This window comes from Salvelinus sp. IW2-2015, linkage group LG33, assembly GCF_002910315.2.
Source record: "Salvelinus sp. IW2-2015 linkage group LG33, ASM291031v2, whole genome shotgun sequence".
NCBI lineage: Eukaryota > Metazoa > Chordata > Actinopteri > Salmoniformes > Salmonidae > Salvelinus > Salvelinus sp. IW2-2015.
The window spans coordinates 26,898,680-26,916,540 of NC_036872.1; the positions used below are offsets into that span (position 1 = coordinate 26,898,680).

Consider the following 17,861-nt stretch of genomic DNA (forward strand, 5'->3'; position numbering starts at 1 on the left):
TGGAATACGCTGTTGCACATGTCAATCCAGAGCATCCCAAACCTGCTTAATGGGTGATATGTCTGGTGAATATGCAGGCCATGGAAGAACTGGGACATTTTCAGTTTCCAGAAATTGTGTACAGATCCTTGCGACATGGGGCTGTGCATTTTCATGCTGAAACATGAGATGATTGCGGCGGATGAATGGCACGACAGTGGGCCTCAGGATCTCGTCACGATATCTCTGCATTCAAATTGCCTACGATAAAATGCAATCGTGTTCATTGTCCGTAGCTTATGCCTGCTCATACCAATAACCCCACCGCCACCATGGGGCACTCTGTTCACAACGTTGACATCAGCAAACCGCAAACACGTCACCATATACATGGTCTGCGATTGTGAGGCCGGTTGGACATACTGCCAAATTCTCTAAAACGATGTTGGAGGCGGCTTATGGTAGAAACATTTGCATTTAAATTCTCTGGTAACAGCTCTGGTGGACATTCCTGCAGTCAGCATGCCAATTGCACGCTCCCTCAAAACTTGATACATCTGTGGCATTGTGTTGCACATTTTGGAGTGGCCTTTTATTGTCCCCAGCACAAGGTGCCCCTGTGTAACACAACAAAATGTGGAATAAGTCAAGGGATATGAATGTTTTTTGAAGGCACTGTATATAAAGAGACAGAATCGCTCCCTCCCTCCAAAAAAAACTGCTTCTATCTCAAGACAATCAGACTGCTAAACAGCAATCACTAACTCAGAGAGGCTGCTGCCTACATTGAGACCCAAACACTGGCCACTTTAATAAATGGTTCACTAGTCACTTTAAACAATGCCATTTTAAATAATGCCACTTTAATAATGTTTACATATCTTACATTACTCATATCATATGTATATACGGTATTTTATACCATCTATTGCACCTTGCCTATGCCGCTCGGCCATCGCTCATCCATATATTTATATGGACATATTCTCATTCACCCCTTTAGATTTGTGTGTATTAGGTAGTTGTTGGGAAATTGTTAGATTACTTGTTAGATATTACTGCACTGTCGGAACTAGAAGCACAAGCATTTCGCTACACTCGCATTAACATCTGCTAACCGTGTGTATGTGACAAATAAAAATGTATTTTATTTTATTTATGTAGTTATTTTATTTATGTAGTTTGAGCAGATCAAATAAAATGTTATTGTTCACATAGACATATTTAGCAGATGTTATTGCAGGTGTAGCAAATGCTTGTGTTCCTAGCTCCAACAGTGCAGTAGTATCACAACAATACACACACATCTAAAAGTAAAAGAATGGAATTAAGAAATATATAAATATTAGGATGAGCAATGTTGGAGTGGCAGTGACTAAATTACAGTATAATATAATACAGTATATATATGTATATATATATATATATACATATGAAATGAGTAAAGCAGTATGTAAACATTATTAAAGTGGCCAGTGATTCCATGTCTGTGTATATAGAGGCTGATCAGAATGCCTGTCCACACGGGCTTGGGGCTGATGCTAACACATCAAAACTCTGCTTAAAGGAGATGTGCATAACGTGTCCCCATTCCCGATGAGGATATCTCAAGCTTTTTTACTTTAAATCCTCTATTCATCCCCTTCTCCTTGCTGCTCCCTAGCTGTTTAACTGTGCTATGCTAGGTACGGTCTGTTTTAGGTTTACTACTCCCACCCAGTGGCCGGGTTCTGGTGTTGCACCAGTTTAATTACATCTCAGGGGGTAACAGTGTTCAGCAAATGAGCTCTTTCATGTCAAACTTATTGTTTTGTGTTACAGAAAAAATGAGAGGAGCATTCGTTGATGTMTAATCAGTGACAAATTGCATCACATGACAGTCTGTAGCCCTGCTGTGTAATTGTTTTGAACTGTCAAATCTAGATAGCCACTGTTGGCTGTGTTAATGTATAATAATTGTGTGTGGGGGAGGGGCTTGCGTGTGTGCTTGTGTAGGGGTGTGTGTGTACATGCGTATGTATGTATTGACTGGTAGTATTCTCTCTTCACAGACAGTTTATCCTTATCCTCCATGTTCCCTCTTCTCTCTGTCCCCAGTGGTCCAACTACATCCGTGCCACAGTGAGGAAGGAGAAGGGTCTTCCCATCCTGGTGGAGCTGCTGCGTTCTGACTCTGACAAGGTGGTCCGAGCCGTGGCCATCGCCCTGCGTAACCTCTCCATCGACCGCCGCAACAAAGACCTGATCGGTACGACCATTGACCAACTGTATGCTGTAAAGAGAGGCAGTGTGTTAACTGTGGGCTTGACCACACACTGTTAACACACGGCCTCTCTTTACAGCATACAAGTACAACAATGGGGTAAAACACTTTGGAATGCTGTGAGATCGGATAGCTGTTACTAACCACGTTTCCATCCTCAGTTTTTATGCAAGTAAAGTCATATCATATTTTWAAAAATCACGACACCTGTGATGGAAACAGGAAGTTTCTGTACAATTTGTATGTTCGACATGGTAGGATCTTTTTGTGTTGGTAAAATAAATTATTCGAGAAATGGCGGTGGAAATGCCTTTATTTACAAATATTGATATAATAACCGTCATAGCAAAGTACATTTGGAGTCACGCGGCGATATGATGTGTGATCGGAAAGCATGCAGTTTATTAGGTTACAGATTAAATAAATTCTGATGAACTTTACAGGGTTGTGAAAGTGCACGAGCTTGATCCTGCTTTCCAATAAATATCGATAATTCTGGTGACATGATGATCGATGCTTGACTGCCGTTTAACAAATAAACATATTCTCGCTCTTATKCATAATAATCTCATAATGTAGACTAGCAGCCTACGCACACTGTATCTGCGAGCTGTTGGCTAGGGCGCACATGCCAAGATCAGAGTAGGCACATTTGCTATTTAACGCAACAGTTTCTGTGACAAAACTATCAGTAGATAGCGATGGAAACACACATTTTTATTCTGTACATGAAAACTTAAGCCCAAAAAATTKTTTTGTGTGCACTATGTCATCACCACTGACTTTTATCGGCAAGAATTCCATTTATCCGCAAGAAACACACCACTGGTGGGAAAATGTGCATATTTTCTTCATGCAGATTTTTGAATATTCGCATGAAAATCTGGATTGAAACCTAGCTACTGAAGATAACAATATGATTGTTGAACCTGTGTATGTCTTTTGCTGAATGATTGCAGATTAGTCAAAGTTTTAATAAGTTGATATCAAACAATTTGTACAATGCTATTATGAATCAAAACACTATGTAGCGCAACAAGATGTAGTAAAATGAGTGTTTACACACCTTTTACCTCTATTACCAGTTGACGGGGACACTGCTCTTTGACCTCTGCCCTGTAGGGAGCTATGCCATGAGGGACCTGGTGAGTAACCTGCCCAGCGGTCAGCAGCAGCCAGCCAAGAACCTGGAGGAAGACACGGTGGTGGCCATTCTCAACACCATCCACGAGATTGTGACGGACAGCTCCGAGAACGCACGCTCCCTCATCCAGGCCCAGGCCATCGAMAAACTGGTGGCCATCAACAAGACAAGGTATGACCACAGCTGGCTACAGTGCTGTATAGCAACAGTACAGCACTGTACAGTACAAGGCAGCGTATTAGTTCAGCATAGTGTAGCACAGCACAATGCTAACGTCTGGCCGCTCACAGGTTCTAGTGTTTCGAATAGATTTGTTTGTCTTTCTTAGAATTGAATGATTGATTGATCAATCTAATCAATGACTCAATCAACAGTAGTTCAGTTCCATGCACATACATACAGTATGTGGGCCTACATGTACCACCGGTCTCCCTCCCCCATGAGAGCAGGTCTCTTACTGCCTCTAATCACCTACCCATTTTAATTGTTTTGACCTTAAGTTCAATTAATAACATAGTGACACATTTATATTCATGATATATGTTCTGCAGTCTCTCAAGGACCAGGAGTTTCTGCTTCTGGCCTTATACAATGTAACGACCCTGTCTTTTCATGTCCTCTCTGGCATGGGAATTAATAATAGAAGGTAATATAAGCTGGATTCCTTGTCACATTATTTTGATCTGTAGAACACTACTTAGATTGAATAGATAAGCCCTTACCGTGCAGTGTCTGGTTTCCAGGACACAAACTATAGTGCACTTCACCTGAATACTAAGTACTATGAATAGGAATTCAGGAGCTGTTTTAACGATTTCCCAGTTTCTACTATATTTCACTTTCCTCATATCCCATTGAATTATCTGATCTACTTGATCAAGTCAGCGAGCAATGATAGCCAGAGAGAAGTTGTTTGGATAGCTGTCTCCTTCTACAACCTATTGATCATTTAAGATTCGTTTCCAGTGGGGATTTGATACTCATACTTTATTTAATACCAAATAAATGTGTTTTCTCTGCACCCATGACAATTACTTTTAAGTAATGGAGAACCCTCCCATGTAATTAACAGAAGAGCTAAGGAGTAGCTAATGAATTGAATGAAAATAAATGTGTGCGGCCATTGGAGTATGAATTAAAAGCAAGCACCTGGGGCAACCAGTGGGAATAGATGGCTTTGAATGTGAGATTGATTGCATTTGGCTCCAGCCTCCACTAGCTGCTGACAGTGGTTGGGCCCAATGTTCTGAACCTGTATTCACGAAGAGTCTCAAAGTAGGAGTGCTGATCTATGATCAGTTTTGCCTTTACTATTATAATGAATGGACATGGGGACCTGATCCTAGATRAGCACTCCTAATCTGAGACGCTTTGTGAATACCGACCCTGATTCTCTTTCTGTCTACCTTCCTCAGCCAATCACCACGTGAGGACAAGGCCGCCTCCCACGTGCTGCAGACGGTGTGGAGCTACAAGGACCTGAGGAACGCCCTGACCAAGGAAGGATGGAACAAGAGCCACTTCCAGGTAATAGGCTGTGTAGTAGAACACACAAACATGCACGCATTCACACATATACACATTCAAGCATTTACACACACACACACACACACACAATTAGTACAGTCATATGTCTCTACTCTCCCCCCCTCAGCCTACAGCGACCGGCGCCCCTAAAGCAGCCAAGAATGGCAAGCCAGGCTATGACGACACCACTCTGCCCCTGATGGAGAAGAACCAAGGTCAGTCTGTGATGGCAGGCGAGACTGGGGATCCTCCGGGCCTGGCCTACTGTGGTGAACTGAGTGAGGAAACCATAGATATTAATAACTGCTCTATATCTATGGAGCAAACTGTGCTGCTGTTACTGTGTGTCTGTTTGTATCAGAAGCCTTGATTAGAACAAGTGTTTAGGGGGATGGTTCTATCTATCTGCGCTTTGCTTTGTGTGTTCTCACTCATATCCATTTACCTACTGTTGGAGGGCTGTGCTTGAAACCTTTCGCCCTCATTGTTGTGCTGCAGTGTTTGGTGATCTTTATGTGTAAGTCGGTTCTTTTTGGGATGGTGTGGTCGGGAGAATGATGCATCATGGGTAGATTTATCTAATCCAATAGTGTGTTCTTGAATGCAAATCCAAGCATGTATATTAGGATATATGCATAGAGGGAGGTACGGAAGCAGCCTAAAACACGAAACATCTAATTGACAGAGGAGTCGAGAGCATGACAGTACTTCTCTTGTCATCTTGTTTCTGGTCATGTGACTTTTTTTGCAACCATGCATACACATAAAGTGTAGTTGTCATTCACACCCATTTTCAGCCTGCCTGCATTACTGCTAAAGTGTACCAGCAGACAGTGACTGAGGACCATTGGCCTGAAAGCAGCATTGGCTCGTGATTAAAACAAATTTTGTGTGTGCTGCTCATGATAAAAAAATGGCATATAAATGCTTTTCAGGCACCAAGAAAAATGGAAGTGGTGATATGATACCTATGGACGAGCTTGGTCCAGGTAAGACCGAGTTTGCATGACCTCAATCGCCGACGAGGAACACTAGTAGTCTCAGATGGAATGTTCTTGTCTGTAGGAACTACCCACAGTTCTAGAACCCTAACAACACCATTGCCAACATGGACATYTAAAAAAAAAGGACAAACTTTGGCAATATTGGGAATGAACAAATATATTGTTGTGATGCTCTAACAGTGGACAATGTAGTGCAGTAGTGTTTTACTTATGATGCTGTATGCAAGACCCCTCTCTTAACAAGATGTTGGTATAAGGATGGCCATTAATTCTGTAGTACAGACACAGGAGCAACAGGAGGTGTGGGCAATAATGACTGTGTTCAAAACCTGGCAAACTTTAATGTTCTCCTCAGTGCTCCTCTTTTCAATGAAAATGTGAACACAATTGTCTTGTTTCCTCTCTTACTAACGAGTTCTTCCTCCACATCAGATGTGCACAGCTCCACTCCTGGAAGGCTGCATGCAGCTTATACATATGTAGTTTCCATCAATGTATTTAACAGTGCTATATTTCTGTGATCCTCTCTCTCCTCATTAGATGGCTACTCCACCATCGACCAGAGAGACAAAGACTGCAAGTACAAGAGTAGTGGAGACGGGTCAGTGGACCTGTCAGAACGGGAGCCATTAAAGGTACGTCTGGTCTAGACTGATCCGTAACAGCTCACACCGCTCAGTTACAGCTATGCTATAGGTGACTAAGGGATCAGGCTATTAAAACACACAAGTCATGATACTCCGTTTCTGTTAAGGTAGCCTGAAACCATCTCTTCCAGTGCCCTTGCCCATTTGTCAATGCCATGCCCTTTCGATTTCTTGAAGAGGAATCTGGATTTTCATTTTCTGTAGCAGCAGTTAATGTTGTTGTCTGTCGAGCCTGGTGCCACTCATCTGGCAGTCCAATTTACTGACTGCAGACAGCAGATCTGACAGCTAAGGAGCAGATAATTGTGTAAGCTTTGTGATTGTGAAAGTAATTAATCTGGGACTGATTAAAAGAGTCCTGCCCCTCCATCTCCACTTCTCCTCATAGAGCGAGAACCAAGGCCTGGTTCACACACTCACTCACACAAGCCTGCATAGTAAGTGGCTCAGTGTCCATCGCTAGAGAAAACTCAGAGTGAATGAGAGGGAGAGAGAGAGATTGAGGATGATTTATTCACTGTTGAACCAGGATGAATGGGAGAATAGGTGTTTTGCTGACCTTCTCTGCTTACCATGTGTAGAATGGCAGCTATGCAGACACGTTGCAGCTTGAAGACACAAATGCTTGTCAAGATACAGTATGCTGCAAAAACTCCAGAAGCAAATTAGCCATCAGACAAGACTGGAGATGACAGATATCTCCTCTCATGTTTACAGCCCCCGTCCCTCTCATGTTTTGAATTTACTTCAGCACAGCAACAACTGCTCAACCCAACTTTCTAGACCTCCAGAAGCCTGAAACCAAAATGCAACTCTGCTGTTTSAACTGCTTTGTCCCACTCTGTTTTTGTTTGTTTGCATGTGTCGGTTGGTTTGTTGTTTTTAATCACTTTTTCGGACTCAAAAAACATATTCCTTTATGCTAAGGAACTAACCCTGGCTTTCCACTCCTCTCTATGGATGATATTTATCGACCTCTTTGTTTTGCTGTTAACCCCTTCTCCCGTTGCTGCAGAATGACACAAATAGGAAACACTATGTCAGGAGTAACAGGCCTGCAGTCAAACTGGTGGATGCTTGTGACGTTAAACCTCAGCCTGTTGACTCCTGGGTCTAAATGCATGCATGGTAGGTCTTACAAATGTTAGTTTTCCACTTTCTGAATTGTTAGTCTCCTTTCTTTGTTAGCTCCACCACCATCACCACCACCACCACACTGTTTCTGTTTTAACCCTCACACACGCCACTTCTGTTTGTTTTTTATCTGTGCTTGGACCTGCTTGACCCAGAGTAGTTGGCTTATGACACCAAACTTGAGAAAAGCTGGATGAAATATCATAATTTTCACAGTTGTGGAGTACCTGCCTGATTAAAATCCATCTGTTGCAAAACAGACAGACTCCCTTGACTATTCCAGATGAAATTATGTTTGTTCTAAATTATGAAAGGGATTAAATCTAGACTTTAGATGGAATACACACACACACACACACACCACCACACACACACACACACACACACACACACACACACACACACACACACACACACACAATTCCTCCCAGTGTAGCTGTAATGAAAAGCTGTGGGAAGAACATGGTGTATCATCTCCCTATCAGCAGTAATCAACACACCATTCCCTACGACAGAGAGCTCCTCCAGATAAATAATGGATGCCTGGATGAATCCACACATCAGCTCCTCTTTCTCAGTTATGTCTACAGTCTGTGGTAGGCTAGGATAGGCTAGCTGCTCTGGGTTAGCATCACGAGAGCTCACTATTGGGGATCCTCTCATCACTTGCTCATCTCTTTGCTCCTGTTCCGTCACTAATAACTGAGTGTATCTGCTCTGGGTGAGAAGCTGTGGTAGGTGGCTGATCATCAACAGCTCTATGGAGGTGAAGGGCTATCTTTCTTCCTTGCTGTAAGTCTCTTTATTCTCTCATTGCTTCCCCATGACTCTTATTGTCCTAGGTAAGGGATCAGCCATAATGCTTTGATTGACTCCTCATGTGGTGCTCTGAAATGCAAACTGAAATATGACAATGATCATCCGTACAGAATGAAGTACTGAAAACAATTGAGTTTATATAATAACTGTGAAAACAGGTTGTGATCACCACATTAAGATCTAGTCAAGTCAAAGCTAATGAACAAAATAACAGATCTACTCTAACAATGACATGCTTGGAATGGACAGAGTAATTATACCAAAGAATGGACATTGAGTCAATCAGGTAAGATAGAGTAATCATACGCTTCATTTCTGTGTTAATCAAGCTGGCTTTATGCAGCAGCTGCCATTCAAACATATCATCAAAGCATCCCTCTCGCTGTCTGTTACATTGGATTTGACATCTGTCAAGCATGTATGAATATAGTGACTTTTGTATTGTGATTTTGATTATGTAATACCATTTGGTCATTGTGCCCTCTGACTTACTTTAAAAGCTTGATTATTCAACTGCTTTAAACACCATGCCTGCGTCCAATGGCACCCTATTCACTTTGAAGTGCACTATTATTGACCAGTGCCCATTTGGCTCTGGTAAAAATAAGCGCATTATATAGGGAATAGGGTGCCTTTTGGTACACAAGCCTGCTCTCTTATAGGTTTTCAGCTCTTGACATAACCACCTGTGTCCCCCCTCCCTCCCTGTTCTTCTGTGTTCTAGGCTTAAATAAGGACAGCGTAACACCTAAACTAGAGGACCTCCCATGTCATCACTGCCATAACACATGGAACTCATTTTGATGTTGACTCGTCAGCAGATAGACTTTGTAAAAGAAAGAAAAAAGAAACAATCATCCAACAACCAATGTTTCATGCTTTTGAATCAGCAAATGAAATGATGTATAAAAAAAGAAAGAAAAGAAAATCTAAAAACGASTACTTGTCATATCTACATTCCCCACTGGATGGACAGATGTAGGGTACCCTAACAGCAAGGACTCTGACTGGAGCAGCACTGCATGGTGTCAGGATGGAAGAGGGGAAGCAGTTATTGTCATAGAGATACAAGTATTCTAGAGCTCTATCTCTATGGCAATGCAAGGATGGCTGGTGGTGTGAAGCAGGGGGAGAGAAGGTGATGTCTGTTGGGAGGAAAGGAAGTGTGTTGGAAAGGAAAGGAGACAGTTTGCTTCTAATAGTATTTTTTTCTATGTTACAATTTAGCCTTTTGTTTAGGTTTTGTTTTTTTTGGTTTGTCTTTCGTCGAGGCATAGTAAATTGTTTTTGTTTGTAATATAATTTTTCTTTTTTTTTCTTTTGCTATTCTTTGTTTATGTTTGAGTTTTCCGGATTGAAGAAGTGTGGACTGGTGTGGTAGATGAAGTTTTGGGGTGGTTTGAAGGACTTGATGCTTGAAGGGCACATAAAGGAACTGTATACCTGCAAGTGTTGATTGGAGTTAAGGAAGTGAAATMACGTGCATTTGGTTGGGTTACTTATAGCTGTTGAGCGAAACAAAATGAAAATATATTTTCAGTATCGACACAGACTAGAGATATAGAGATATGTGTTTGCCGACGATATATGAATTGCTTGGTTGGTTGCAGTTTGTCATTGATATGTATTAAAGTTGAAGAGGATATAAGACATTTTGTTTATAAATGGATTGTGTTAATGAAGGAATGGAAAGTACATGCTCCTGGTGTCAAAGGGTAGAATCTAAAAGCATTTTATATTTTTGTTGGTTTTATAAATGTATATTAGGTTCAAAGAAAAACAAAAAGAAAACAGAGAAAACAACAGACTTAGTTGTGTACTCATAACAGGTTGTTTGGGAAGCACATTCATTGGATAAAAGATCATGTTTGTAAACAGAAATAACCACATCATTTAAGTGTCAAATCTGTAGTCATGCTGATCACATATTTATATTTGTACTGTCAAGAGAAAACAAAACAAGAGGAGCTGTTATTCAGCTTTCTTTTTAAAGGCGAGTTGAACTGATGACCTGGTCTCCAAACCTTTCAAGGAGATTAATAGAGGGAGGGAGGGAGTGGATGGTTCAGCAGGGATCACTCAAGAGATAAGACTGAGAGAAAAGAGGGATGGATGGGTGGATGCAGCAGCAGGGATAGACAGAAAGATGTGAGACAGAAGTGTTACAATTCCCTTCACATTTCACACTGCAATTTATATGAAGTCACTGAGAACCTGAAAACATGCTTTGATTTCACTAATGCATCTTTAAAGAACTATTTGAAACAAGCATGAAAAATTGTACAAATGTTTATATTATATTATTTTTAAGTGACAGTTTTTGTGGTGTAATTGGATATTAGTCATTTATATCCGGAGAGGAGAGCAGTTTTCATGTGGTTCAAGGCAGAATTTGCATCACGTACGAAGTATACAACATCTGTTTGATTATTATATTTTTTGTGCCCTCTTCTAGGGGCAGTTGAAATGTAGTAGTGCAGATGATTACGTCATTGTCTTTTAAAAAGAGACGAGAAGAAAGGCTGAACTACACATGTGGTTAAAGGTTTAGTAGTGGTTTTGTGATTGTTTTATCTCCATCTCCAAGTGGACTCTCCTCTATGAACCCATTCTCTCTCTCCCAATTCTGGGACTAGTGAGGGGACCCTCCACTATTGGACAGCTTAACTCATGCGTCAGCTATAGGCAAATGGCATGTGCCTGCGTTGAATGCCGAATTTCTTTGTGATGTGACTTTATAAAGCTTGCATCTTTTACACAGTGTTTACAAAGACTTATGTGATAAACTAAAAATGTAAAGTACATGTATTAATAAACATTTGATTTCAGAGAAAAGCATTGTAATAATAGCCCCACGTTAACGTCCTCCATGTCGACATACGTCCTCAAAACTGTGTGCTTTTCATTGGATTGTTCATCTTTGACTGTCTATTCCTGACTGAATTTTGTAGTACACAACCAGAGGATCTGGTGTTGTATTTATATACATATGAAATGAGTCCATGGGCTTGTCTGTGGACTGTGCTAACTGTGCTGTGAAAGAAATGCAAGAAAATGGGGCAGAAATTGAATCAAATGAGCAAGACCTACCTGTGTAGATATCACTGATTCAAACTCTTCAAAATAAAGTAACTGTACTACTCAGTAGCAAATGTGTTTGTAACTATCATGTGCCTTAACATTTTCCATGGTACATAAAGATATCATTGTGTTTTATATAACTCTTTATCCCTCCGCCGTTCCTCCTCCCTCCTCATCCCCTTATACCTCTCCTTTTCTCTTCTGTGTCAGCCTCCCTCCCTACAGTATATCTCTCCCCTTCATTTTACACACTCACACATTCACTCACTCTGTCCTCAGTGTAGACTAGACTGTTGCYGGGTTTTTGCTTTGTATTACATTGTATTATAAACTTTTAAAAGATAGACATAAAACATGGTTTGAGTTCATAGAAGAGTACATTAATGCTTTCGTAGCTATCAGAGCGATGCCACAGTGACAGAATGTATAATGTTGATTTTACTAATACCCAGAGGCAAGTATTATGCTTGTTCAAATAACATAAAAAATACTGATTTGTAGAGTATCAATTTGGTGTGTTTTCAATAAACCATGCCTGGAAAGAACATGTTGCCTGTGAATTTTGTGTTGTTGATATTCCATTCCAAAAAGACCAAGGATCTATACAGCTTCAGGAATTTTACCTCAAGCCAAAATCCATTCCTAATAAATAATATATTGTAGAAGTTGTCACTAATGTCACATTGTCATATGGTTAAAAGAGACTCATGCTACTGTCGTGTCTTTGGCATTATTAAACTGAAGACTGTTATTTTATCAAATAAATTCTCAGTAATTATTATTACGTGATCAAACTAATCACGTAAATGTAATTAACTAGGAAGTCGGGGCACCAAGGAAAATATTCAGATTACAAAGTTATAATTTTCCTAATATAACTTTCAGATATTTTAATATCTGATCCATTAGTCTTCTAATTAATGAATTATTCTTTACCTCATGTTAGTCTCATTCCAAACGTCGTAAATTGTTGGTTATCTGCACGAACCCATTCTTCACTATGAATCATCCATACATCAATTGTCTCAATCATTTATTTATTAACTAAATAATCACAGAAATGCTCAAACAAACAAACAAAGTACATATGGTTACAAGGAAATGATAGGGAATGTGCCCTAGTGGGCTTAACCGGTATGGCGGCTTGGTAGACAAAGGGACTGAGAAGGGCGCAAAAGACACTACACAGTTGATAATTATAACCATTGAAATGCTACACCTTTGCACATGAACGCTCACTCATTCGGGAATAATTGCAATCAATATATATATTTACGCTCAGTGTATCATCGTGATCTCTGTTGGAATCGTCCTTCTTTCTGTTGGAAGTTCATCCGCCCGTCTATCGTGGTTAGAATGGATACTTCAGAGTCCCATTCAGAAATGTTGTTATAGAATAGATGTTTCGGCGGTTGTCGGCCTTCGCATTCAATGGTATAGAATTCCTAGCTGCAGACTAGTAATTAGTATCAAAGATTTGCTCTTATTCTGTCGGTATCGATAGTCTCAGAGTTTCAACAACCATTACAACCTTAGCTTATACTCAGGTTTATGGTCTCTACTCAAACCTTAGCCCTCTCAGTAATCGAGGTAAGCTTGGTCTCTACTTTTATTTATTTATTTATTTTTATTTAACCTTTATTTAACCATGTAGGCAAATTGAGAACACGTTCTCATTTACAATTGCGACCTGGCCAAGATAAAGCAAAGCAGTTCGACACATACAACAACATATAGTTACACATGGAGTAAAACAAACATATAGTCAATGATACAGTGAAAAAAAAATAAGTCTATATACAATGTGAGCAAGTGAGGTGAGATAAGGGAGGTGAAGGCAAACAAATATATGTATAAATAAATAAAAATATAAAAAGGCCATGGTGGCGAAGTAAATACAACACAGCAAGTAAAATAAAAACTAAAAACACTGGAATGGTTGGCTTGCAGTGGAAGAAAGCGCAAAGTAGAGACAGAAATAATGGGGTGCAAAGGAGCAAAATAAATAAATAAATACAGTAGGTAAAGAGGTAGTTGTTTGGGCTAAATTATAGATGGGCTATGTACAGGTGCAGTAATCTATGAGCTGCTCTGACAGCTGGTGCTTAAAGCTAGTGAGGGAGATTAAGTATTTCGCAGTTTCAAGATTTTTGTTAGTTCGTTCCAGTCATTGGCAGCAGAGAACTGGAAGGAGAGGCGGGCCAAAGGAAGAATTGGTTTTGGGGGTGACCAGAGAGATATACCTGCTGGAGCGCGTGCTTACAGGTAGGTGTTGCATATGGTGACCAGCGAGCTGAGATAAGGGGGACTTTACCTAGCAGGGTCTTGTAGATGACCTGGAACCAGTGGGTTTGGCGCGAGCATGAAGCGAGGGCCAGCCAACGAGAGTGTAGAGGTCGCAGTGTGGGTAGTAAATGGGGCTTTGGTGACAAAACGGATGCACTGTGATAGACTGCAACCAATTTATTGAGATAGGGTTTTGGAGCCATTTGTAAATGACATCACCGAAGTCGAGGATTGGTAGGATGGCTCAGTTTTACAAGGGTATGTTTGGCAGCATGAGTGAAGGTGCTTTGTTGCCGAATAGGAAGCCAATCTAGATTTAACTTTGGATGGAGATGTTTGATGTGAGTCTGGAAGGAGAGTTTACAGTCTAACCAGACACCTAGTATTTGTAGTTGTCCACATATTCTAAGTCAGAGGCCGTCCAGAGTAGTGATGTTGGACCAGCGGGCAGGTGCAGGCACGCGATCGGTTGAAGAGCATGCATTTAGTTTTACTTGTATTAAGAGCAATATGGAGGCCACGGAAGGAGAGTTGTATGGCATTGAAGCTCGCCTGGAGGGTTGTTAACACAGTGTCAAAAGAAGGGCCAGAAGTATACAGAATAGTGTCGTCTGCGTAGAGGTGGATCAGAGAATCACCAGCAGAAGAGCGACAATCACATTGATGTATACAGAGAAGAGAGTCGGTCCAAGAATTGAACCCGTGGGACCCCCATGGAGACTGCCAGAGCCCGCCGGACACAGACCCCTGATTTGACCAACACTGAACTCGATCAGAGAAGGAGTTTGGTGAACCAGGCGAGGGCAATCATTAGAGAAACCAAGGCTGTCGAGTCTGCCGATGAGGATGTGGGATTGACAGAGTCAAAGCCTGGCCAGCGTCAATGAATACGGCTGCACAGTATTGTTTCCAATCGATGGCGGTTAGATATCGTTTATGACCTTGAGCGTGGCTGAGGTGCACCATGACCAGCTCTGAAAACCAGATTGCATAGCGGAGAAGGTATGGTGGGATTCGAAATGGTCGGTAATCTGTTTGTTGACTTGGCTTTCGAAGACCTTAGAAAGCAGGTAGGATAGATATAGGTCTGTAGCTGTTAGGGTCAAGAGTGTCCCCCCTTTGGAAGAGGGGGATAACCGCAAGCGCTTCCAATCTTTGGGAATCTCAGACGACACGAAAGAGAGGTTGAAAAGGCTAGAATAGGGGTGGCAACAATTTCAGCAGATAGTTTTAGAAAGAAAGGGTCCAGATTATCTAGCCCGGCTGATTTGTAAGGGTCCAGATTTTTGCAGCTCCTTTTAGAAACACAGCTGACTGTATTTGGGAGAAAGAGAAATGGGGAAGGCTGGGCGGTAGCAGAGGGCGAGGCAGTGCTGTTGTCCGCGGGGTAGGGGTAGCCAGGTGGAAAGCCATGGCCAGCCGTAGAAAAATGCTTATTGAAATTCTCAATTATAGTGGATTTGTCGTGTGACAGTGTTTCTATCTTCAGAGCAGTTGGAAGCTGGAGGGAGTGTTCTTATGCTCCATGGACTTTTACAGTGGTCCCAAGACTTAAATTTTTGAATTTGTGTTGCAGGAGCAAATTTCTGCTTGAAAAAGCATCAGCTTGTTTTCTAACTGCCTCGTGTATACTGTTTCTAGCTTCCCTGAAAAGTTGCATATCACGGGGGCTCGATGCTAATGCAGAACGCCATAGGATGTTTTTTCTGTTGGTTAAGGGCAGTCAGGTCAGGAGAGAACCAAGGGCTATATCTGTTCCTGGTTCTAAATTTCTTGAATGGGGCATGCTTATTCAAGATGGTGAGGAAGGCATTTAAAAAAAAATGTCCAGGCATCCTCTACTGACGGGATGAGATCAATATCCTTCCAGGATACCTCGGCCAGGTCGATTAGAAAGGCCTGCTCGCTGAAGTGTTTCAGGGAGCGTTTGACAGTGATGAGTGGAGGTCGTTTGGACCGCTGACCCATTACGGATGCAGGCAATGAGGCAGTGATCGCTGAGATCTTGGTTGAAAACAGCAGAGGTGTATTTGGAGGGCAAGTTTGTTAGGATGATATCTATGAGGGTACCCGTGTTTACGGAATTGGGGTGGACCTGGTAGGTTCATTGATAATTTGTGTGAGATTGAGGGCATCAAGTCTAGATTGTAGGGTGGCTGGGGTGTAGCATGTTCAAATTTAGGTCGCCTAGCAGCACGAGCTCTGAGATAGATGGGGGCAATCAGTTCACATATAGTGTCCAGAGCACAGCTGGGGGCAGAGGGTGGTCTATAGCAGGCGGCAACGGTGAGAGACTTGTTTTTAGAGAGGTGGATTTTTAAAGTAGAAGTTCAAATTGTTTGGGAACAGACCTGGATAGTAAAACAGAACTCTGCAGCAATCTTTGCAGTAGATTGCAACACCGCCCCCTTTGGCCGTTCTATCTTGTCTGAAAATCTTGTAGTTGGGATGAAAATGTCAGAATTTTGGTGGTCTTTCTAAGCCAGATTCAGACACGGCTAAAACATCCGGGTTCAGAGTGTGCTAAAGCAGTGAACAAAACAAACTTAGGAGGAGGCTTCAATGTAACATGCATGAAGCCAAGGCTATTAGGTTACAGAAGTCATCAAAAGAAGCGCCTGGGGAATAGGAGTGGAGCTAGGTACTGCAGGGCCTGGATTCACCTCTACATCACCAGAGGAACAGAGGAGGAGTAGGATAAGGGTACGGCTAAAACTCATGAGAATTGGTCGTCTAGAACTTCTAGAGCAGAGAGTAAAAGGAAGTTTCTGGGGCGCATAAAATAGCTTAAAGGAATAATGTACAGACAAAGGTATGGTAGGATGTGAATACAGTGGAGGTAAACCTAGGTATTGAGTGATGATGAGAGAGATATTGTCTCTAGAAAATCATTGAAACCAGGTGATGTCATCGCATATGTGGTGGTGGAACTGAGAGGTTGGATATGGTATAGTGAGCAGGCAGAGGGCTCTACAGTGAAATAAGCCAATAAAAACTAACCAGAACAGCAATGGACAAGGCATATTTACATTAAGGAGAGGCATGCTTAATCGAGTGATCAATAAGGGTCTCAGTGAGTAGAGGTTGGTTGGGGTCACGGCGATCCAACAGTGGGCGTAGATGGCTGTCGGTAGCAAGATAGCATAAGGATGGAGGCTCATTTGTAGATACCTCGTGCGTTTCCGTCGGTAGGTTAGTGGGGTTCCGTGTGGTAGAGGGGATCAATCCAAATTGGCAAAATAGATATAGTGACCCAAGAAAAAAGAAAAAAGAAAATAAATAAAATAATAATTGTCCGATATACTTATTCAGAAGCAGCCGATAAGACAGCTAACGATTAGCGGGCCCCAGATGAGCTTCAGGTAACGTCGGGACGGAGGTGCCAGTTGGATAACTCCCTCGGGCAGATAACGTCGGCAGTCAGTCGTGAAGGCCCGGTGGGCTCCGTATCTGCAGCAAACAAAAAAAAAACGGGTCCGGATAGGTGACTGTAGCCCAGGAATGGCTGATGGAACTCCTCAGCTGGCTAGCTCCGGAATGATTTGAGTTTGCTCCGCGGATCGACGAAGCCAATAGTCACACGGTTTGCAGCTAGCTAGCTGCGAAATCAAGGTGCAAATGTCCAGAGCCTGCGGCTGAAATCCGGGGAAACTGAGAGAAAAAAAAAAGTCCCGGAATGCTCCGGTCCGAGTGCGGTTGCACAAAAGTGCCGGTAGATTATCGAGCTAAAGGAATAGCTGATGACCACAAAACGTGGGCAGCTGAAACACCAACGCTAGCCAGCAAACCGGCTAATTTCTGGGCAGCCTCACCACATTAGCTTCTGGCTAGCTATCGGATAGCTTCTGGTTAGCTTTCTGGCTAGCTTCTGAATTAGCCCCTGGCTAGCTTCCACGGTGGATTTTCAGATTTGAGGTAAATAATACTTTTTTGTAATTGGTGAAGCGGGTTGCAGGAAAGCTTTTGCAGGAAAGCTT

The 17,861-nt window shown here is 41.9% G+C and overlaps 1 protein-coding gene across 16 annotated transcripts in view; it reads left to right on the plus strand.

Annotated features, from left to right (window-relative positions):
- LOC111957411 (splicing regulator ARVCF) overlaps positions 1-12,143 on the plus strand; it is a 194,995-nt gene extending 182,852 nt beyond the window's left edge. For 7 of the 16 annotated variants that reach the window (XM_023978214.1, XM_023978215.1, XM_023978219.1 and 4 more), the window contains 8 exons: positions 2,077-2,227; positions 3,365-3,557; positions 4,802-4,913; positions 5,041-5,191; positions 5,849-5,902; positions 6,458-6,552; positions 7,580-7,692; positions 9,242-12,143. In XM_023978214.1, the coding sequence (XP_023833982.1) occupies positions 2,077-2,227; positions 3,365-3,557; positions 4,802-4,913; positions 5,041-5,191; positions 5,849-5,902; positions 6,458-6,552; positions 7,580-7,681 (858 nt within the window). In that variant the 3' untranslated portion in view covers positions 7,682-7,692; positions 9,242-12,143. The remainder of the gene's footprint in view (positions 1-2,076; positions 2,228-3,364; positions 3,558-4,801; positions 4,914-5,040; positions 5,192-5,848; positions 5,903-6,457; positions 6,553-7,579; positions 7,693-9,241) is intronic. The other 9 variants (XM_023978218.1, XM_070437001.1, XM_070437003.1 and 6 more) reach the window with 4 other exon arrangements.
- The last annotated feature ends 5,718 nt before the right edge of the window (positions 12,144-17,861 follow it).